This window comes from Lepidochelys kempii, chromosome 1 (assembly GCF_965140285.1).
Source record: "Lepidochelys kempii isolate rLepKem1 chromosome 1, rLepKem1.hap1, whole genome shotgun sequence".
Lineage (NCBI taxonomy): Eukaryota > Metazoa > Chordata > Testudines > Cheloniidae > Lepidochelys > Lepidochelys kempii.
The window spans coordinates 285,331,459-285,355,276 of NC_136380.1; the positions used below are offsets into that span (position 1 = coordinate 285,331,459).

General features: G+C 39.9%; 1 protein-coding gene across 2 annotated transcripts in view; it reads right to left on the minus strand.

Moving 5' to 3' along the window:
• TRHDE (thyrotropin releasing hormone degrading enzyme) overlaps positions 1-23,818 on the minus strand; it is a 337,934-nt gene that overhangs the window by 140,150 nt on the left and 173,966 nt on the right. For both annotated transcript variants that reach the window (XM_073327757.2, XM_073327756.2), the window contains one exon: positions 12,996-13,133. In XM_073327757.2, the coding sequence (XP_073183858.2) occupies positions 12,996-13,133 (138 nt within the window). The remainder of the gene's footprint in view (positions 1-12,995; positions 13,134-23,818) is intronic.

A 23,818-nucleotide genomic window follows, 5' to 3' on the forward strand; every position in this document is an offset into this window, starting at 1 on the left:
CGTCCAGACAAAATGTTGCTGGGGCTCCACTTACAACAGCAGTTTTATTTAGCCTCTCCACAAAAACCTCTTATATGTTCTCATACCTCTCACAAGGACAAAAGCACAGTATATTTTTTCATTAAGGAAGTCTTCAAGGATGGGCAAACACAAGAGGTTAATAAGATTATTTACACAGATGGGCCATCATTAGAGCTCAAGAACAGTATGGAATAAAGCAGTGATTCTTAAAGGTATCGAGAATCCCTTCTAATAATAAAACTGGCTCCATGACTCCCAGTTTCCCAAGAGATATAAAGGGCAAAGAAATTCTCTGTTTAAGGGAATACCAACCTAACTAAGCTTTAGATTGTTACAATTATTTTAATTCAAAGAAGAAATGTATCCCGAGTGTTCAACATTCTACCAGCCTGCTGTCCAGAGAATCCAAGAACAAATAATCAGCATTAGCACTTGGTGCTGCTTCAGATGACTCTGGAATTTTTCCTTTTAGTTACAGGAGAACAGAAAAGGTGATATTAATATTAGGCCTTTTCCTTCTCTAATTTCTATTAATCTAAACTCAGAAATTGTCACAAGGACTGAGCTTTCAAGACTCATCAGGAAAGAGACCCATCAAGCCTTTTTCAGCCATGGATGACAAACTGAAACAACCATTGCAGTAATTTAATCAAGAAACAGATTCTCTTATTTGTTATCCCTGTCTTTCCCTGGGAAACAATCCATCAAAATTTCAGCTGCAGGCCATCTAGTAGGCTGCAGGTGATGGGTTTCACGTCCGCTTGTATACTCCAGTCTCATACAGAAGGTCAATCAAACCAAATATTTCCAAATCCCATAGCAGACAAAGGGAATCTTCTGGATCCAGCTTTTGATTTTATCACAGTAAAGCAGAGCATGGACATATTTCAGCTTGGGAAGACTTGTGGGGGAATTCAGGCTAATAAAATATGATTCCCAGTTACAGGCCAGAAAAGCACGTCCATTTATTACCCTCAAACTAGCCTGATATGGTGGCTATGATCAAATACAACTTTCTCTCTCAGCTCAAGTTGACAATTGCACACCTTACTGAATTGTGAAACAAATACTTTCTGATCCCATTTTATTACATGGTCCCCCAAACAGGAGACTATATCATGTACAAACTGAGTATCACTGCTTATCTGGTGCAAACAATATTAGCATTCTTGGCATCAGCCATCGCTCTTCTCATTACAAAATCTATGCCAATGGAAAGTAAAAGTGGGGACTGAGTGCAACCTTATACTTAATTAATAACCTTAAACCATTCTGTGTTTCTGCTGTCTATCCTGACACAGCACACAGACTCATCATACAATTAACACATCAAATTAACATCACATCAAGTTAACAATCTTTACTGGAATTCCATTACCACACAGGATCTTCCAGAGGGTTTTTCTGCGGGCATTATCAATGCTTTAATAAAATCTAGGAACTTAAAAACTACCTTGCTGCTGGTGTTTCAAGCCTTTCTCAGTAAGTCTTCTCAAGAGGAAAATCTGCTTTGAACATGACCTACTGGATCGAAATCCAGCCTATTTTCCCCTGAGTACTGAATCAATCGCAGTTTTCATCCTATTCAAAATGATAATCCAAAACACATTTCCAGGTAGGAGTGACCCCCTCTTCGGTTATCAAAAATCAGTTGGTCCCCCTTGTTAGGCATTTTGCAGATAACACCTCTTCAGCAAAGTTTAGGACAGATCTCCTTTTCCCAAACCATTCTGCACGACCTGTACATGTAATTCAGCATCACTTCCCCTCCAGCTTTTAACATTTCAGCATCTATCTTGTAGCCTGGTGCTTTACCACTCTTCAGTTGGTGTATGGCCTTACTTCCTCAAAGGCAATTACTTTATAGCTAATTTCACTCTTTCTTCACTTCTCTTAAAGCATGTTAGGCTATGTCTACACTACTGTGGTAAGTCGACCTACGCTATGCAACTCCAGCTACGTGAGTAAAGTAGCTGGAGTCGATGTACCTTTGAGTTACCACAGAGTCTACACCCCTGGGGGTCAATGGGAGAAAATCTTCCATCGACTTACGTTTCTCTTCTTGTCGGGGGTAAGTACAGGGGTTGACTGGAGAGCAATCTGCAGTCAATTTTGAGGGTCTTTACTAGACCCGCTAAATCGACCGCCGGTGGATCAAGCTCAGAGCGTTGATCCAGGCTGCAGTGTAGACCTGCTCTCAGTGTTCTGGCTGTCTGAGCACATCCTGGAAATGTTCCATCCAACGGCTCTCTGTCCTTCCTCGGTGGTTCAAATTATACCATCTTGAGCCTTCATAATGCCACAACAGTTCAAGAATTAGGATATCAGTTGTTTAGAAAAAGCTTTTCAAAATTCCCTCTCCTTGGCCTCTCTTGCTTTATTTTCCATCCATTCTCTCTTATCTTTTCTGACTGATCTTTTAACTTCCTTTTCTTTGTCTGGTTTCAGAGTAGCAGCCGTGTTAGTCTGTATTTGCAAAAAGAAAAGGAGTACTTGTGGCACCTTAGAGACTAACCAATTTATTTGAGCATAAGCTTTCGTGAGCTACAGCTCACTATAGCTCACGAAAACTTATGCTCAAATAAATTTGTTAGTCTCTAAGGTACCACAAGTACTCCTGTTCTTTTTTCTTTGTCTGTATCTTCTTGTTGCAGAATAGCTCTTTTACTGCTGTTTTGTTCTTGCTGAATTGTCTTCCTTAATTCTTTCCTCTGTTCAACAAGCCTCCATGTCTTTGGTTGGAGCCTTTCTTCTTAGATCTTCTCACCCTTATTGTAATCCTGTCTGCATCCACACTTGCTTCTCTAAAAAAATTGCCATTCTTGCTAATGAGAGAGACAAAGTGGGTGAGGTAATAGCTTTTATTGGACCAACTTCTTTTGGTGAGAGAGAAAAGCTTTCGAGCTTCCACAAAGCAGGCCTCTTCTTCACAGCATCTGACCTGAAGAAAAGCTCTGGGTAAGCTTGAAAGCTTGTCTCTCTCATCAACAGAAATTGGTGCAATAAACTTTCTAGTATCATACATACCCTCTGCCCTGTGCAATATTACCTTCCTTAGTTTTTATTTTTGTTCCCAATAAGAAGACAGTGATGACATCTGACATCAGCACTCGAATACATTCTGGCGTCCAACAGTGATCTCAAGTGCTTACTAATGGCAACATGATCAAGCTGTTTCTGGGTAAAAACATCATTTGATCTTCATGTCAGTTTATGTCTTTCTTTGTGTAGAAATACTGTACTCTCTCTGCTAAAACTTTGTGCCATTTTCCTAATTTAAATTTGTCTGGCTTTAGCTTCCAGTCATTGATTCTTGTTATGCCTTTTTCCTCAAGATTGAAGAGCCCTTTAGTATGCAATATTTTCTCCCTGTGAAGGTACTTACACACTGTAATCACCTCTCAGTCTTCTTTTTCATAAACTAAACAGATTGAGCTCTTTAAGTCTCTTTTTAAGGCATTTTCTCCACCCCTTGTATAATTTTTTGACTCTTTTCTGCAACTTCTCCAATTTTTTCTACATTCCTTTTAAAATGTGGACATCAGAACTGTATGCAGTATCTCAGTACTGGTCTCACCAATGCCATATACAGAAGTAAAATCACCTCCCTACTCCTACTCACTACTCCCCTGTTTATAGCTCCAAGGACTGCATTAGCCCTTTTTGCTAAATAATTGCCTTGGGAACTTAGATTGAGTTGCTTGTCTACTATTTTCAAAGTCACTGCTTTCCAGAATTCAGTGCCCAATTCTAGAGCTATGGCTGAATTCCTTGTTTCTTGATGTATAATTTTGCACTTGGCTGTATTAAAAAACATTTTGTTTGAATGGGCCCATCTTATCAAACAATCCAGATCACTCTGTATGAATACCCTGTCTGCATAATTAGCTACCATTCCACCAGTATTTGTGCACCTGCAAATTTTATCAGCAGTGATTTTATATTTACTTCCAGAACATTTATGAAAATATTTAACAGCATTGGTCCTGGTACCAATCTCTATGGGAAACCACTAGAAATACCCTCCTTCAACAATGATTCTCCATTGATTACTGCTTTTTGAGATCTGTCAATTAGCCAATTCTTAATCCACTTAATGTGTGCTTCATGGGTATTGTACAGTACTAATTTTTTAATCAAAATGTCATTCAGTACTGAGTCAAACACCTTAAAAAAGTCTAAACATATAACATCTACAGTTACCTTTATCAACCAAACCAGTAATCTCATCAAAGAATAAAATCAGTTTTGTCTGATAAGACGTATTTTCCATAGAACCAAGATAACTGTCATTAATTATATTTCAGGCTAAAGTTTTGTCAGGGATATTTTTAGTAAAAGTCCCACAGGTCACGGGCAAAACAGAAAAATTCATGGAAGCCATGACCTGTCTGTGACTTTTACTAAAAATATCCCTGACAAAATGGGGATCTGCGGGTCCCCACTCCCCTGAAGCAGGCAGCTAAGCAGGGGCAAGGAAATGTCTGCAGCACCTGGGGGTTGTGGGGGTATCCCTGCTTCCTGCAGCTCCGGGGGTCCCCTACAGCCACCAGCAGGGGCCAGGAGCTGCGGGGGTTCCCACACAATGGCCAGGAGTTGCGGGGGAACAAGGGAGTTTGGGGGATCCCGCACCACCCAGAGTGGCCTGGAGCTGGGGGGGTTTCCCTGCCGTTCCCTTGCAGATGGGTGCTCGGGGGTTCCCCCTCCATGGCCGGGAGCCTGGGGGTTTCCCGCTGCCCCAGCGGCCGGGAGCTAGGGGATTCCCCTGCCACCGGCAGCTCCGGGGTTCCCCGCTGCCCACAGCGGCCAGGAGCAGGGTTTCCCCCACCCCACAGCTCCCTGCCCACACTGGCAGAGGAGGACCCGGAAGCTCCCAACCACCACAGGCTGAAGTCACAGAGGTCACTGGAAGTCATGGATTCCGTGACTTCCATGACCTCCGTGACTAAATCGTAGCCTTAATTATATTCCTATCCTTTATTCAGTATTAATTAAGACCTATATCAATTTTTTCACTATTTTGACCGGGACTGATATCAGACTACCAGCCTCCAGCTACCCATGTTACCTTGCTTGTCCTTTCTGAATATAGTTGAACCTCAGAATTACGGTCACCTCGGGAATGAAAGTTGTCCCGAATGCTGAACAAGACGTTACAGACTTCGGCCACAGAGGAGTTGGGACTCCAGATGCAAGGTTCGGGGGGTGTCAGGGCTCTGGAGGGGGAGGGCGTCAGAGCTTCTGACCTTATGGGCCACCAGGGTTCGTGGCGGTGATCTCAGGGCTTCTGCCCCCTGGGAGCACCAGGGCTTGGGGCTTTAGACCTGGGGGGAGTGCTAGGGATTGGGCCTTCAACCCTGTGGCTCTGCTCCAGGTTTAGGCTGGGGGGGGGGACACGCACTGGGGCTTAGCAAAGGGGACGCAATGGGGCTTGCTTTAGCTATGGGGGGAACACTGGGGCTGAAACCAGCGCTCCCCTCATAGCTAAAGCCCTGAGCCCTGGCACCCCGCGTGGGGTTGAAGCCAGGAACGGAGCTGGGGGGCTGAAGCCCTGAGCTCCAACACTCCCTCCAGTCTAAAGTCCTGAGCCCTGGTGCTCCCGAGGGTCAAAAGCCCCCAGCACACACACCCTCGCCCAGAGCCCTGAAACCCACTTGCAGATGCAGCCTCAAACCCCATGGCTGAACCGTGAGCCCAAGGGCTAAAGCCCTGACATATTACAGTATTTGCTGGTTTTTTGTTTTGTTTTTTTTGTCACTGCTGCTGCCTGATTGATGATTACTGGTTTCACAGGGTGTCCAGTTCACCAGTAAGTCCGTAACTCTGCTGTTCATTTCTTTGAGGTTCTACTGTACTGGCACAGCATTAGTACTCTTCTTGTCTTCTGGAATTTCCTCTGTAATCCAAGATTTGTTAAAAATGATCATCAGAATGACAGAAATCTCCTCAACCAGAGTCTTTATGTCTCTGAGTGCAAGCTACCGAAGCCTGCTGATTTTAAAATATATATCCAAAATGGATGTTGACTAACATCCTCCTTCGGAACTAATGGACTGAAAAGTACTTCACAATCCTCATTTGATATAAGTTCAACATCCTGCCTCTTTCCAAATGCAGAATAGATATATTATTGAACACTTCTGCCTTTTCTGCATCATTAACAATTTTACAATCTCCATCTAGAAATGGGTCTACACCATTGCTAGGATTTCTTTTATTTCTAATATACTTTAAAAAACTCTCTTTCTTATTGTCCTTAGCCCTGACAGCCATTGATTTTTCTCTGATTTCTTTAGCTTCCCTTATCAATGTCTATACTTTATTATAACTTTTCATTTATACTGATTGCTATCTATTTTTCTTTTTTCCATGTATATGTTGCTTTTGTAATTTCTAATTATTGCCTTCCCTTCAACACTGAGCCAGAATGGGCTTTTAGCCAAAAATGTCTTCTCTTTGGATTGTGGAATCCTGGCCTTTTGGCTATCAAATAAACTCTTCTTAAAGAACTCCTAACTTTTATTCACATTTTTCTGTCTAAAATTTTCCTCCCATTCAATTTCACTCATAATTTTCCTCAGCTTTGGATAATTAGGTCTTTTAAAGCTCCAGGTATATATATATTACTGGTTGGGATAAGTTTGTTCCTATTTAAGAAAGCACTTAAGCATTTGCATAAGTACTTACTGAACTCAGATAGACTTAAGTATGTGCTTAAAATTAAGAAGGTGCCTCAATTAAGCAAAGCACTTGAGTATATACCTCATTTTAAGTATGTGTCCATTGGCTCCAGTCGGATAACTCACATACTTAAAGTTAGGAACATGCTTAAGTACCTTTCTGAGTTGGAAAGAAAATGCTTTGCTGTATCTGGGACTAACTGTTTGAGTGTAGATGGCATTCGTAATGCAAACTGCTTCATCTAGGTCTTTTTTTCTATGGAATGAAATTGCTCCCACTAAAAGTTATTTTCTCTGTACAATGGATTACAAATGGCTTTAGAAGAAACAGTCTGTCGTCTGAGCACTGACCTAGTGCGCTGTCTAATCACATGACACACACCATCATAAAAAAATGTATAAAGAATTTAGTGTCATTCACAACTGACATCATAGATAAATAAATCCAGAAAAACAAAAAGCTATCCACTTAGACTACTGAAAGAGACTGGATTGCAAAAGCATCTGGCCTGTATGATAAGTAATTTAAAATAGCTGGGCAGCATCTTATTCTTTTATGGACTCTTCTAGCTGAATAACCCAAATAAAGCCTGCTTTGCTTTACATCATTATTATTATCTGTTTAAATTGTTAATATATTGTTTTCACGTGTAAGTAACCATATCATAGATGCATATGGCAACCATGATGTTAAGTGAAGATTATACGTTGATTTGCAGGTTTTGGTCCAAATATGATAGCAACCACTACTTAGGTGGCTGGCATAATCAACATTTTTTTCAATGGAAGTGTTTGAATACAGAAGTTAAATGCAGAAAATGCATGGTCATTTCTTCCATTGATTATGCAGACAATACTAGGCAATGTAGCTCTTCCAGCTTTCAATTAAATATATTGCCTGGGAATTTTTCCAAAAGAGTCATACTTAATTGGTAAGGGTTCAATATGTTCAATTGCTTTACATTCTCTTATGCCAGAACGTCCACAGACATTACACTATGCTGCGGAGCATCGTCCTTTGAGCAAAAGTTTTGCTACACCTAATTCCCAATATAGTAATTTATATTTTGGGGGGGTTGCTTTTTCATTACTCTCTGTAATATTTCCTTTGCTTCCCAAATGCTCCTTTCTTTTACTACTCTGCAGTAGAAAAAAATGCACTGTGCTTTTAAAAAGTGCCACGGCAGTCAAACTTTAGAGTAAATGATATGTACAAGGGTTTAGAAAAAATAAAGTAAGTAGTAATAGAGTCAATGGCGTCAACATGGATTAACACTGGATTATTATACCCTTTCTTGGATATCCTCCTTCTTGTTTTAGCTGCATCTAGATTGTCTTGGACCTAAATAGCTTTTATAATATATATATATAATGACACTCTATGTTGTATCCAGTCTCTATCTCCACTGTTCTGTCTGCTGTCAGAATCATTACTCTTCTTGGGATATACTTACTTTTAGATTTTCTTGCTGGGCTGTTGTCTATGACTTCAGAATTCTTTACCAGTGCCTAGGCTATTTGCCCGGTCCTTAGTGTCCTTCAATACCTTCTTGTGTCCACTGCATCTGCCCTTCTTGTACTGTTACTGGCTAGCGCCACCCTTAGTTCTGGCAACTCTGTTTTGGATGCATCTGTCTCAGACTGTCCCGGTTCTGGCTGCTCCCTCTGTGCTACAGCTGTCTTGTTTTACCCTTTTATTATGGCTAGTTGTCCCTCATGCTATTCTCACTGTGCTCTCTCTCTCTCTCTCTCTGTTGCTGCAGCTCTCCGGGGCTACATTTCCTGCTGAAAGGTATTTCTGGTGCAGAAATGCCACCACTCTTTCTGCTTTCATGTAAAAATCCCTCAAATCCTCTCTAGTGTTCAGCAAAGTATATTTCCTATGGTGTTCTGTAATCACAAGTTCTGAGATTTTGGGGAGGATACCTTTTTTCCAGCAGCATGAGGGAGAGAGAGCCATTCTCTGTTGTGACACAAGAGCTTTACAAGAAGGCTGAATGGATTTTTCTGTTAATATTACTTATGAATAAGCCATTATGACTTTTTGTTCCTCTACATAGGTACTTATGGCTCTAGTGGGAGGGGACACACACATTTTAAGAATCACTAGCACAATGCTTTTGAAATATTCAAACATCATCATCAACACTTCAAGTGGAAACACTGTATTTCATAGCACTGCAGTATTTGTTTCACTCTGCTTCTGGGCTTAAGTAAATAAATGTCTTCAGAACTTAATGTTCTTCGCATGTGCAACCATAGAGGACAAAAAAGTGGAAATGAAGAATATATTCAGCTCCAAGGCATTTAAACAGCATAATTTTAATGTTTAGCTCTAAGATGCATAAAGAAAAGAGAGAAGGAAGGGCAGCGCTTAAAGTTGCAGATGTTAGCTCTTTGTCAAGACAGTGTTTGAGAGAGCTGGACGGTTTTAATTGTATCTAACTCATCTATACAATAGTAATAATAAAGACAAAGGCATTTACTGGTTGTCTTTTTGTTAAAGAAAAGTTAGATATGAGCAAGTTTTGTCATTTTGTTTCTGAGAAAAAGATTGTGAAGAGAAGAAAGGGGGAAATCCACCAGGCTAACCAGAGGCCGCAGGGAACACAAAGTGGAAATTTTAAAAACCCAAGAAATTGCTTTAAAAAATCCCCACCATACAGAAAAGATACTTTTGTGTAGCAATGAGCCAGTGAAAAGGAGAGAGGTTTTTTTCTTAAAATGTCAGTAAAGTCCTATTTTTTTCTCTTTGAGGGCCCAATCCAAATCCCACTGAAGTCAATGGAAAGAATCCCAAAGAACTTTGGGATGAGGCATTAAATTCAAAAATGGCAAGTGGCAAAATAGCCACAAAGGAAGTAACAGTCACAGTATCGCTTCCTGGTATGCATCAGAATTATCCAATGCCTCATTTTGCAAGCAGGACCAGAAGGCATTTGATTGTATTATCTCAAAGTACCTTCTAAAAGCCATGGACAAGGCACAATGGGCAAAAATAAAAGATGAGCAGCAGCAATGAGAGAGATAGTGAGTAGGGTACATTTTCCTCCAGATTTACAATCTAAGAATCCTTTTGACATATAATTTATCATAATATTTATATTGACGACAGTAGAGAGATAGATGGGAATGAAAATGCTGCCTTTTCTTCTAAGAGGCATGTTATTCTGTGTCCTCGCTAGTTAAACTGGTGAACAGTATTTGCACAGAATGCTACAAAGATATATGGGAATGAATAAGAAACACAGGGACATAAAAATTGCCACATCCAGTTTATTATCCTGCCTCCAATAGTAAAGAGATGCCTATGAGGAAAGTGCAAGAAACCCCGAAGTGGGCAGTTATGGAATAATTTTTCTGGAGGGGACGTTTCTTCCTAGCTTGCATTAATTAGGAGTTGATTATATCTGAAATATAGGGATATGTATACTTTGGTTTTGTTTTTTAGTCTTCTGCACCCAAAAGAGGGCTTCTCTGAGACCAATCCAAAGAAGCAGTTAAACTCATGTTTCGTTTTAAGTGTAATCCACCTGATGTCACTACTCACATGCTTAAAGTGCTTTGCTGGATTGGGTCAGAGTGCTCAGCAGCTTGCAGGAGCAAGCCCTGTATGAAACACTTGGGGATAACTAGGATTCTGGGACATCTGGAAAACCACCCGAGGAACTCAGCTGAGAGGGTGGCAGATCCACTGGCCTCTGCAACTGTTACAGTTAAAAAAGGAACCTTTAGAATGTGATAATCTCTATACAATATATGGAATATGTTCTAATCCCCTAAAAAAGCACTATGATCCTTTGATGCTGGATCTGCACAAAATAACTAATAATTTACTGATGTGTCTCAGTGTCCCATGTGTCATTTCAATGCAAATGAAAATTACTTAATGTTTGTAAAGTGCTTTTACGATGAAAATATAAGTGCTAAGTATTATATTAACTTAACTATTATCCTGGACAAAAATAACCACTATCAGATATTTTGGATGCAGATCTGAGATGACCCTTAGAACCTTTTGAGGTTGAGACATCATTACACAAGGTGGGAAGATCATTTAAATGAAACGAAAACTTCAGCATGCTGCAAGGTGCTAGCTCTTCTGGTCTAATTCATCAATGGTAATTTTCAAAAGCAACACAGGAACCTAAGTCACCTTTGAAAAGGATACTTAGGCTTCTGAGTCACTTCAGCACTTTTGAAAATATTACCCTGATTATTTGATTTTTGTGTATTATGTCCTATTATAGATATCTCTTTTTCATCCATTAGGTCCTACACACTCAAGATCCTCTACCCTATAAGGTTGTTGAAGGCAGAGGATCAAAATGAGGCCAGACCTTTCTGCTGAGTGGTAGTAGCTAATGGCTGAAAAAGTGTGTTTCCCCCTTGCTTAGCACAGTATGAGTGCAAGATGATATGAAAACACCCTGGAATACAGGGTACTTTGGCTGCTCAGCAGGAGGCATAGGACCATACTGGTGCTGTGCAGTCAGAGTCTGATGTCATGCATCTAGTGATGCAGAGGGAAAGGGGGCTATAGAAAATGAGAGCATCAGTGAGATGACTTCCTTGGTTGAATCTCCAGTAGAAGGTTCCTCTCCTATTGCTCAAAAGAAGAATAAGCATTTGACCACAATATGAACTGGCTGCAAAACCCACATTCTTTACAATTCATCTAAGATCATATTTTCCATGAAAATGTTCTGTCAAGCACCTATTAAATTGTAACATGTAAATGAATTACATGAACTGATAACAATGTGATTTATTCAAAACAATATAGTTTCTGTACTAATTGATCTGATGGTACACTACAAAAATATACTTCCTCTATATGGCTACTTAATATATAGAATTTGGAGACTGGCTGAAAAAGACTTTTTTATTTTATTTACAAATCCTTGGAAGTGTTTATTTCCACTTGGTACTTTATTATTTCATGGTTGTAAGTCTCTACCTTCATTTGATGTGGGATTGGAAATGGATTAGAGATGTAAGCTAAACGGATTTGTTATATATCTTCAGTAATTCATACCTAAACTAAAGAGCTTATCTGATTTTTTTTAATTAAAACTGTTTTTGTTTTATGTACCTCATCTAATATCACTGGGAAAAAAACATCATTTGTTATCAAGATATGGAAACAGGATTTGAACTTTGTCAAAGTTTTTTAAAGAGCTATAGGAGAATCAGTGACGTATAAATTGTTTACTGTTATATTAAAGATATTCAGAGAAAAAATCAGTCCTTAGCTCTTGGAGGCAACCCCCCACTAAAGTCAACAGAAACCATGTCTATGTAACTGAGGGCAAATTTTCCCAGTAGCTTTGAGTTGTATTAAATGATTTTTTAAGAGGCAGTAAAAATCATACTATAAAACCAAAAAGGTGATAGCCCTGAAATTTTCTATTCCAATATTCAGATACAAGGGATGATCATGCCCCAGGTACAACTCAAAAGGCAGTGGCTTGGAGGGAGAGGGCTATGACAAGTAGATACAGGACTACACAAGTCCACCAGCCCAAACCCCTCATATGCAGGTGGTGTGCAAATGCCACAGAGGTTACTGTACTGTACAGCTGAGGCTGTAATAGCAGCTATGGATTGGCTCCAAAGTCTAGGGAAAGGGAAGATTTCACTCCTCAGAGAGCATCCCTGGGTAAAGCCTGTTTACAGAAGCTCCCAAGGCAGATGATCTGGGTTACTGTGCCAATTCTATTTCCAATGCTCAAAGTGCCAACTGAATGCCATTTCTGGCATACAGAACCCTCTAGCTCCTTCCCAAACATAAAGACAGTCCCTGATTTCAAGACATATTTTCTCATCATTCCATGCAAGCCAGTTTCCTTCTTCTCAACGGCGACCTTTCACACTGAGATTTTTTTAACTCAAAAAATGCAGTTTTCCTGTAAGTAAAATAATGAAACCATCCCACTTTATTTCAATGGGAATTGGAGACACCTTAAGAGTTTTCTCTAGATTCCCATCAGGGCAGGCACTGAGCCTCTCTCTGCACTTTTAAAATGCCTAGCACAATTTGGACTCTGCAACAATCTAAGTAATATATATAATAATAGTTTTATATTGCAGAACTCTGAAAGTCTCACAGGTTTATTTATATAATTTGCTAACTATGAAAGTGTTGAACCTGTAATCCCAAAACTATCCCACACTATTTTTGGTTTCCTATCGAGTAATTTCTGGGGTGCGTGCCCTTTTCCAAGAGTGCATAAGCTTTACAAATGTAACATGTTCTCCTGACACTACTTCTGAAATATCCACTATTCCCACCTTTTTATAGGCGATCCAGTCAAACACCCTGTCAATGTCTGTGGCTCGCTGCACCTCCTGTGAAACTGGATGTGAACTGGCCAAGCCGTCGAGCAGCATTACTTCATGTAGGACATCTGTCAGAAATCTCTGCTTTTCCTGAAATACAGTACATGCAATAATATCATGGATATTACATTTACAATTATACGGAAATGATGAAAATCAATCAGAGATTCACCAGCTCAGCAGCCTTCCTTACTAGGACCTGCTAAAGTAAGTCTGTATGGTCTGGTTGGTATTCATACTTAACCCCTACTAATTCCTGAATTAAAACCAATTGGAATCAGTTTTTATTGTGTATACTGTGGAACCCATTGATTTGTGATTTTGGTTGCGGTGAAAGTCTGACTGAAATTAAAAATAAAGACCATTAAATTATTTTAAAAGCATATAAAAGTGTAAATTCCAATTCAGACAAAAGTGATATTCTACTTACAGTGAAGTTATTGGAGTAAAAAAGAAGTTTTCAATCATAAAAATAAATGGATATTAAGATTTAACACTTGCAGAGTTCTTCTTGTCCATAGACCTCAAAATGCTTCACAAAGGTGGGTAAAAATAATTATAACCGCTTTACAGATAAGAACTTGAGGCACAGAGAGGTGAAGTGACTTGTTCAAGTTCACACAGCAAACCATACATTTAATCTATAAAGCTCCAAGTGCTCTACAGACTTCACCTAATTAATCCTCACAACATCTTTATGGAGACAAGAAGTATTATTAGCCCAGTTTTACAAGCAGGGAAACTGGCATAAAAAATTTAAATGACTTGCTTAAGGTTAGAAAGCAAGTCAATGATAGGTGACCATCCAATTAATGTCCAGTATATGAATTTGTTTTCATCTCCATCATAGATAGATATTATAAATGTATGTCAAAACCACTGCAGATTTAAACCGGCAGTAAAGTTTACTAAATGCCCATGTAGAAGTACACGTGGACTGTGAGCACTCTCTTTCATGGTTCAGCTGGGGACACTTTCTTCAACTGAGAAATTTAATGCCCTTAAAGTTATATTAGTGTTGATGCCTCTGCTCCACAACCTTTTGTCAGCAAAGGAAGCAGATCCATCTGCTCAGTTTTTCAAGCCAGGTATAAATGAGAAAGGTGATTTAAAAATTCTTGTTAATTAAAGTTTAATTTTTTTTTCTGAAATGATATATTTTAACGTTTATCTCCATTACAAAAGTTGTTGAACTGATGTTGACCTAGTGGCATAATCTTAGGGATCTCCTGGGAGTTCGGCATTTTTAAAGAGTCACTTTGATATACACGAATAAAATAACCCCATGATTATATAATGTATTCTGAGCTTAATTTCATGTGTAGAAAAGTTTTGGTACCAGTGTGTTAATTTAAATTATAAGACAGCTGAAAAGCTGTTCCAATGCTGATCCATCTGGAAATAAACCTTTATGTTAAAATTCAGCAAGGTACAAGAAATGTACCTTGAGCTGATTATATATTCAAGCAATTAAAAACATGGGATGCAAGAAAACCAATTACCCAATACATACTTAGTGTTTCAGATAGCCATATTAGGTAGAGTTTATGAAAGGAAATGTAGTATCTGGTTCACATTATCTTTCATTTCAGAATTTCTAGAGTCATAAACAGTTAGCTGCTGGTCCCTTTATAAACAGCAAAACTCAACATCATCTCAGAAGGGCGAGTAGGGATGAAATTCATTCAAACTCAGGAGAAAACAGTTAAAGTGCAGGGATAATGAAACTCTTGGTCATACCCAGCTCACTTTCAGGCAATACTGGATTCCCTGCCTGTTTGGTCAACAGCGGGTTTTTTAGTTTATGCAGATTGAACACATTTCCAAAGTTCAGTTTGGAAATCATGATGACCAAAGATTTGTTCAGGTGGGTTTTAAACACATAGAATTTGGTATGGATTCATTAAGAAGTGACAATGGGGTGTCAGTCAAATGATTAACTTATAACAACCTTGAATCAAGATAACCAGATAGCAATCTAGGAAATTTTAAGGTGATGTTATAACAAGATGGAGAAAAGGTGTAAAAAGGAAATGTTATGTTTGTTTGTTTCTTAGCTCACATCTTGATAAGCCAAAAAGATGTAGTTTTGAATCCTGTCAGTCAGAATTAAAGTAGACTAACATTGTTGAGGCATGTTAGCTGGCCGTGTTACAACCTAGACTCAAACAGGGATAATGAGCTTCAAGAGGGCTTTTCAGTCACATTAGGACTCTTGATATTCTTCTTGTGCCAAACAGAAAAACAAATACACAATATATTTTAGGGTTGGCAAGTGGGCATGCAGACTGAGGAGGCAACAGGAAACTGAAATGGAACACGTGGTATGAACTGGAATCAGCTTAATTACCATGTTACCTAAACACTATAGCCCCTATTAGATAAAGTTACATTAGTGTTGTACCCAGCTGTGAGTAACCTTGAATGCACCAAAATCATTAATACTAAATTTTGGAGAAAAAGGGACTTTCCTTTCCTCTGCAGGGTGTCAAATAAGATCGTATTGGTCTGTTTCAACATGACATCTATAGGACCATGGAAGCAACTAACAGGCACTATGGAGAACCAAGCAGAAAATCAACGTGTTATAAAGTCAGTGAGCTGTGAATGTGGTGGGTGAGGGGGCTATGGCTTAACGTGAAACAATTACAAAATATAGTTTAAGATTACTCTCTTCTGAGAACGTTCAACTGGGATAAAAAATACTGCACTCAATTTCTCATTGCCTGTGAACCCTGTACAGAAAAAGAAAGCCGAATTCTGCATACTGCCAAGAATGCAGAGTTTTCCTCACATTATCTAGTCTCTATTTGTAGCATGACTCTGTGTGAATATGCTGCAAAGGCAACTGGAGCTATGCATGGAAAGTGTTAGTTACCCTACATGAGGACAGGGCTGCATGGTAGAACAGTGGTGACAGCAGACAATGCAGAAACCTGGAAGAGGGTTAGAACTCTACAGGGTCAGTACCAGGACAGCAGAAGGTTGCTGAAATAAGTGGAGTACTACCACTGTATTCTACACCTTTCTTCAAAGCCAGACAAAAACCAAGTAAGTGATTCTTGATTCCTTCTTCTGTCACCACAAATGCACGGTCTCTGCCGATCCAAACCTGATGCTCCTCCTCACCACCTTTCCTGTCTGCTTTGAGAGGAACAGGATGCAAAGTCAAACTCTGCTTGAACGGTGGATGGCAAGAGCCTGGAAGCCCAGACACTCCCTGCTTGTGGAGAAAGAAATGGAGCACTGACTGCATTGCTTCAGCAACCTCCTACTGCATCCCTCTCTTTCTTCACCAGCTCCTGCACCAGCATCCAGTCACGTTCTGAGGAGGCAGGGGTCAGATGGAAAAAAAGATGCAGTTAAGGAGATGAATGCCAGCAGCTTTGATTTTAATTTCAGTTACATCCACTCATTTATTTTCAAGGTCTATTCAGATTCTTACATTGACATCCATCATCATATCATCTAAGTGCATGTATCTTCACAAAATAGTTCCTTTTAATTCTGTTCCTCCAAATAAACAGTTCCTCCAAATTCTACTTCTTAGAGCTTATCCTCGTCTGCTTTCCCCTGAGCTCTGTGCTCTTCTTTCCTTGATGACCATGCCCATTTTTGCAAATGCACAGTCTGCAAAATGGATTGTTGGCAGAGTTTAGACTCTGCTGCTGGGAGTGCCAGCAGCCTGACTGTGAATGAAATGAATTTCGTGGATAGTATGGTCTGCACATTATCTGCCTATAAAGATACTTCTCCAGAGTATTTCTGCTCTGTGAAATTTTGCCATTCACTTGGATTTCTAATATAGACTTTGGACTGTAACTTTTGACTTTTAGTAGTCTGCTGCACGTATAAGATGCTACATCTTAAACAGTAAGAAAATGTGAAATAATATTCCTTGAACAGAAAGGGCTGCAGCAGCAGTCAAAAAGCTAACAGAATGTTGGGAATCATTAGGAATGAGATAGATAATAAGACAGAAAATATATTGCTTCTACATAAATCCCATGGTACGACTACATCTTGAATACTGTGTGCAGATCTGGTCACATCTCAAAAAGGATATATTAGAATTGGAAAAGACACAGAAAAGAGCAACAAAATGATTAGGGGTATAGAACAGCTTCCATGTGAGGAGAGATTAATAAGATTGGGACTTTCCAGCTTGGGGGGGGATATTATTGAGGTCTATAAAATCATGACTCGTGTGGCGAAAGGCAATAAGGAAGTGTTATTTACTCCTTCACGTAACACAAGAACTAGGTGTCACCCAATGAAATTAATAGGCAGTAGGTTTAAAACAAACGAAACGAAGTATTTCTTCACACAACGCACAATCAACCTGTGGCCAGAGGATGTTGCAAAGGCCAAGACTATTACATGGTTCAGAAAAGAACTAGATAAGTTCATGGAGGATAGGTCCATTAATGGCTATTAGCCAGGATGGGTGGTGATGGCGTTCCTAACCTCTGTTTACCAGAAGCTGGGAATGGGCGACAGGGGTGATCACTTGATGATTACCTGTTCTGTTAATTCCCTCTGAAGTAACTGGCATTGGCCGCTATCCGAAAACAGGATACTGGACTAAATGAACCTTTGGGCTGACCCAGTATGGCCATTCTTATGTTCTTTATGTTCCTTATGTAAAGGGGTACTCCTCTGAGAACTGAATAACAACTGAATCAAAGTCCTGTGAATACAGGATAAGGATGATGTAATGAAGGAGGGCTGTTGCTACTTATTCAATAATGCTTTATTGAGACACAATGCAATGGAATAAGTTAGTTAGCATGACAATAAAATAATACTTGAGCTTGTCACATAAAAATAATTTCCAAAAATTAATATGAAATAGAGGACAAAGAATTTTAAAAACCCACTGGAATGCATCCAACAATTGAACAAAAGAAATAATAGGAATAGTACAATAAGACCCATAACTGATAATTATTATACATATGAGATCAAAGGGCTAAGCATGAAAGACACTGCCTTTGTTCTGGAACAGGCATTCAAATGGTTTACAGATTAAGGGACTTATATGAATAATGTTTAATATGGGTGTCCAAACCTCTACATGATTTTCCTGTCTAGTCAGCAGTATCTTCTCCACCATACCCAATGTTTTCTAGCCATCAGGAGTATGGAGGGGATTTGTGTGATCTCTGGTGCCTGTCAAAAGAAGTGTTTGCAAGAGATAATACAACACGTTTCTAGGTGAAATTGGACTTTTGAGGGATATAGTCTCTCGAGTATCCCAAGGATGCATAAAATAAGTATACAATGAAGATCCACTGGGCATATTTAACACAAGAAGCAAAACTAACATCTCTCTGTTTGTCTATATACTTTTAACCAACGCCACCCACCACCACAGTGGCTGAGCAACTCCCAAGTGTTTAAAAATAAAATTAAAAATCTCTCTTCCTTCCCCAACTGTAAGGAAAATGGCTTGATTAGCATTTTTTTTAAATTGTGTGTGTGAGAGTGGTATGTGTATGCGTGTGAAAGCATTCATGTATGGAATTGGTTGAGGGAAAACTAAGTCAAGTTCTGCATTTATTAATTCTAAAAGTTTTGAGAGGTCCATGTTCGTACTCATCTCTTATTCTTCCATACTCTTGCTCCAGCTCCCGTGAGAGTTCTATCTATTTCCTGCACTCAGGAGACTTTCCCACTGGTTGATAGTTCCATTGTCCCAGAGAAATTATGCTGCTGTTGGAGTTCACCACTGAGGAGGGAAACACTGTCTCTCGTTTAACTAAAGTCAAACTCATGGATGGCTCTTAATATCAGAACAGAGATTTTGAAATGTACTGTCCATTCAAATGAGAGCCAGTGCAGGTAGCCAATCACTGGGGTAATGTATTCACAGGTTTCTGCTGCTGAATTGGAGTATTTTCAGGATTTGTGACTTACCATCCATTGTAATTATTGCTTCTCTTCATTCTTCTACTTCTCAAGGATAGATGTGATTTAGCTATATATTAAATCAGTTTTGCTCCAGTGAATATCCAAATAATAAGGGATGAAAGGGTTGAATAAAATGGGGAGGGGGAGTTTTACAACAAAAAACACGTCCCTACATTTACTTATTTCACTTAAAATACTGGTTAAAAAGATGACCAGTTCAAGCCTCTCAAAATCTTCCACTCTGAGTCTTGTTATCTCCTTGTAGGTGACTCCACAACAACAGACACAGTAGGAAAATGGATGAACACATATTTGTTCCTGTATTACTTCCATCAGCATTTAAAACATTAGGCTTGATTTATCCTGGTGATGCTGGGTCTATGTGCTAAATTCATCCTCCAAGGCCAGTACAGGCTGCTCCTCCACAGGAGGAATTCATATCCAGTTCAGGGGACCATAGGCACATTTCAACCTTGGGAGAGCAGCTTTAAACTGTGGCTCGTGTTCCAGCAGAGCCCCTGCCAATGACTGCCAAACCTTACACTAAATCAGAACACTTTCCAGGTGTCATAGCTGTGCTGGATTTTGAACTTCCAGAAACTATGCTTTTCTGTTCTGAAAGTGGTGAGGTCTAGGGAGTCTTGAGTGAATCAAGCCCATTTTGTGGGTCTGGAACAATCCTTGCAAGATTTTGTTCCTTTAAAATCTGCTTTTATGTTGTATGCAATTTTAAAACCATAGCCATATTGATCAGAGCAGACAGCTGAAATGTCAAAACAAAACAAATAAAGCATTTGTCAACATGCATGCAACCAAATATAGAGCTATTTATGTGGCAACCAGACTTACCGTCTGGAATACGGTTTTAGGTGAAGTGGGCAGTCAGGTTCAAAGAGAAGGGATCTGATGGGACAGGAGTCTCTGCCTGAGTCTTCTTCTTCTGGAGGAGTTGCAAGATGCCAGGAAACTTAGCTCCCATCCTCACTCAGGACAGGGAGAGGAGTTGCCATGTCAAAATAATGCAATCTTCAGCAGTTTTAGCAGAGTTTCACTTTGAAATTAAAGGTTTACCCAACCCCCAAACTCAGGAGATGTGAAATCATGTGACCCAAAGCTTCTGATAGGAATGGCTATTTTATATTTTTCCTCAAAAGGAGCAGATAACAACATGGAGCAAGAAGAGAACTTGACATCCTCTAAACCTGTATTCAATCATCTGAATAAACATGTATACCCATTTATGTCTGGTCTCTAAGCTGCGCAGAATTTAACTACTTAAAGTAGTATCCTTCACACTGACTCTTCTTGCCAAAACATTTATAAACTCTATTGGAAAAGAACATTTGTTTGTGGAAATTTCTTTTCCTAGCTGTAAATTAAACTAAACTTTTGGACTGTGATGGTTAAACGGGACTAGTAATATGTAATCAGAATGGCTTGTAACTTACCTGTCCATATCCTGTGATATTCAATTATACATGAGTTTCTATATAATTTCACACAAAAAGTTTCCCTTATAGTTGAGTTAAAACAGAAAATCATACAATGCTTGACTTCAGCGAGTAGTTACTGAGGGGAAAAAAACCACACTCCATGCAGTATTAATTAAAGACTGTCTTCTTAGAGGCACTGGGAGGAGTCAACCAAAAAAAGGAGAGATAAAGGGAGGGTTTTTTTTAAAAAAAGGAGAGACCAAGTCTCTCTCATTGCTGAGCCAGCATGATATCGATGTTGGGTTACAAGGATCAAGCAGACTACAGCTCAGGTCTGAAATGCCAAAATAACAATAAAAAATTCAAAAAGACCCATGTCTTAAGTCTACGTCTTCAAATTTTTTAATTATTTATCTGGGCTTTCTTGTGCATCAAACAAAGCCTACGAACATTTTATTGAGGGAGATAAACATTTTAGCAGGCAATTTAAGACAAAGCACATTAAAGATATGAATAAATCTAATTGCAATATTCATTTTTTTAATCCTGCCAGTGAGAATGATAGGCAATTGAGATCATTTATCAAGGACTTGAGCAGTACACTTTGCGATGCTCTAAGAATTTAGTTGAATGACATTTAGTTTAATGATTTCCCATTAGTATTTATTTTTATACTCAAGTAAGGTCTCTCACCACAGTGTTTTAAAAGAAAAATATTGGCCTGCAGACTTACTACAACATTAAGCTACTGCAGGAATGGCAGAATCATCTACCGCATGAAGCGCTGTAGTATGAAGGATAGCTTCAGCTCCCTCAAAGAAAGTAAAGGGTTACCAGCCACATGAAAAATGGAGGTTTTACTCCTGATACTTCAATCAAATGTTTCTAACAAAGAGAACATCCCCAGCAAACATGACCATGGTAGTAAGCAGATGCGGGAAAGACAGGGCTGCCTTTTCCCCGTGCTCTACCTGACAAGAAGAAAGACGATTCAATGTGTGACACATTGAGGTACTATACCTTGACTCATCCAATACATTTGTCACTGTAGCCAAAGTCTTATAAAATAAAGGAGTAGGAGAAGGCCACTGGGCTCTGTGAAATGCTTTCTCAGCATCAAGCAAGGTAGTGACTACTAAAGCATTTGACATTTGTGTTTGATGGATAAAACGGAAAATTACTTGCCAGTAATTCCTTTTGTCATAGTCCTCTACTCCTATCCCACTAACAGAGATATTCAAGTAGAGACAGCACAATGGCTCCACCTAACATGAAACAAAGAGGTAAAAGAGCTGTCAGTAAAGTCCTATATATAAATGTCCCCATTTGCCTCCTTCTCTTCCAGAAGTGGCAAACCTGCCTCAGAGGGGAGGGGGGTGAAATGTAGGATGAGAGAAGACAGGACTATGTCAAAGTGAATTACCAATGGGTACTTTTCCCGTTGTCATTCGTCCCTCTTCTGTCATACTGCTAACAGAGACACCTACATTTACTACCCCCAGCAGGGGTAGGTTGACCTTCTGATGTCACTTGTAGGAGTTTATGACAGAAGAAGCCACCAGGATACAGTCAGATACAGCTTGTACTGCCTTGCTTGCCTCTAATATGAGAGGCTCACCACTCACTGATCATGAAATGGCAATACATTTAGTCTTTAGGAATTTCACATACTGGCCCAGATGGTAGTTATGTTAGTGGCAGTTTTCCTCTTATAACAGTCCTAAAATCACAGAAGTCATTGTTTCAACTTTCTGGACATTCAAGAGATTAAACAAAATTTCAAAATGCAATATCTTGGGGCAGAAAGGGTTAGAGGCAGAAAATGGGAAGAATAATGGGTTAATTAATATGAAACTCAGTGTTTATCTTAGGAATAATACCCAGCAGGAGGCTAAAATTCACCTTAAAAAAGGTATTGGGGCTGATAATGAGGATGCTCAGCTCCCTGACCTGCCTGTTTGACATTAGCATGACCAAGAAATCACCTTGCAGGACAGGAGTTTAAGAGAAGCCCCTCCTGGAGATTAATAGAAAGGCTCTAGGTAGACTCTTCAGCATGAGAGACTGGCCTCTGCAGTGACAGTCATGGGAGGAGGAGATGGAAAGCCAGATCCACTATGAATGTGGAAATGAAAGCTTTCACCACTCTGCTAGATGTCTTGAGTGGTTTAGCGCTCAGCAGGAAGGACATAGTGGCTCGAATTTACTACAGCCACTGGGACCAATGTGGAAGCAGAGAGGGAAGAGGTCTGCTGTTGTAGGCTGGCTGACTAGCTGCAGAAGGGGACAGGAACTTTGCTGCCTGATTCCAGAGATCAAAAGGAGAATAGGGTGGAGAGTGACACAGTGAGGCAGGCACACTTCTATACATCTTGCAATCTACAAGGATTATGGGTTCTAAACCATGTGAAAGGCACCACTCCATGGGAAGAAAGGGAAATAGTGTGATGGACTGGAACATTTCTGTGTCCATTTATGTAATTTTAACCGTCAAGATTTGTCAAGGACAGAACAAGAGCAGCTGGTTGTAATGCCTGACACCTCCCTGCAGGGGTAACACAGGACTCATCAACTGTGACTATTTTCCAATCAGAGGTCTACCCCTAGGACAATGATTTTGCTATAGAGAGTGGCCAGGCTGAAAGAAAGTGATTTCCCCAGTTTGGACTCCAAGTGGGCTGGGACTTCCTGACTAACCACCTGATAGGAGTTCTAAAGCTGACCAGTTGGTCACCTGAACAAAAGGGGAAAAAAACCTTATTTAAGGAGAGGATCTGTTCCCGGCTCCCTTTTTCTCAATGGCAGACCATCATCAGACCTCAGGAGGATTGTACAGATGCAGAAGATAGGAGAAGCCTACTCACTTGTCACATGGAGAGGGCATAAGGACTCACAAAAAGGGGTGAGCAAAGTCTCAGGGGAGAGAGCAGAGAGTGTTTTGTTGTTTTCCTAAAGAACTATAATTCTTCTATGCTTTGAGAGTAAAAGTTACTGCAGGTTTAGGAACTCCTGTACAAAGCCTGTTTCTTTACTTTACTTGCCACATAAACTATAAACCAAAGCACTCCATAGCAAGGTGGAACTTGGTAGGGGCAGACCCGGGGAGGGAGAGGGACATGCATAAGTGGCTGGAGAGGCTTAGGATGTGAAAGCACTTGTTTCAGGGGCAAGGGCAATTGGCCTGTAGAGTTCCAAGGAAGCGGGCCAGACAAGAGGTCTGCACACAGAGCTAGAAAGGGCATCTGGATTCCACTTAGACCCAGCTGGCTTGGAAGCATGTGGCATCCCCAGGTTGGGTCCAATTACTACAGACTGGTGACCATCAACTAGGGGGACTCAGCCAGGTCTGTAACATGATGGACTGACAAATCCAATCTCAGAGCCTATAAAGACTGGTGACCTAGCTTGCTCCTTAGGCTTCTCCCCATA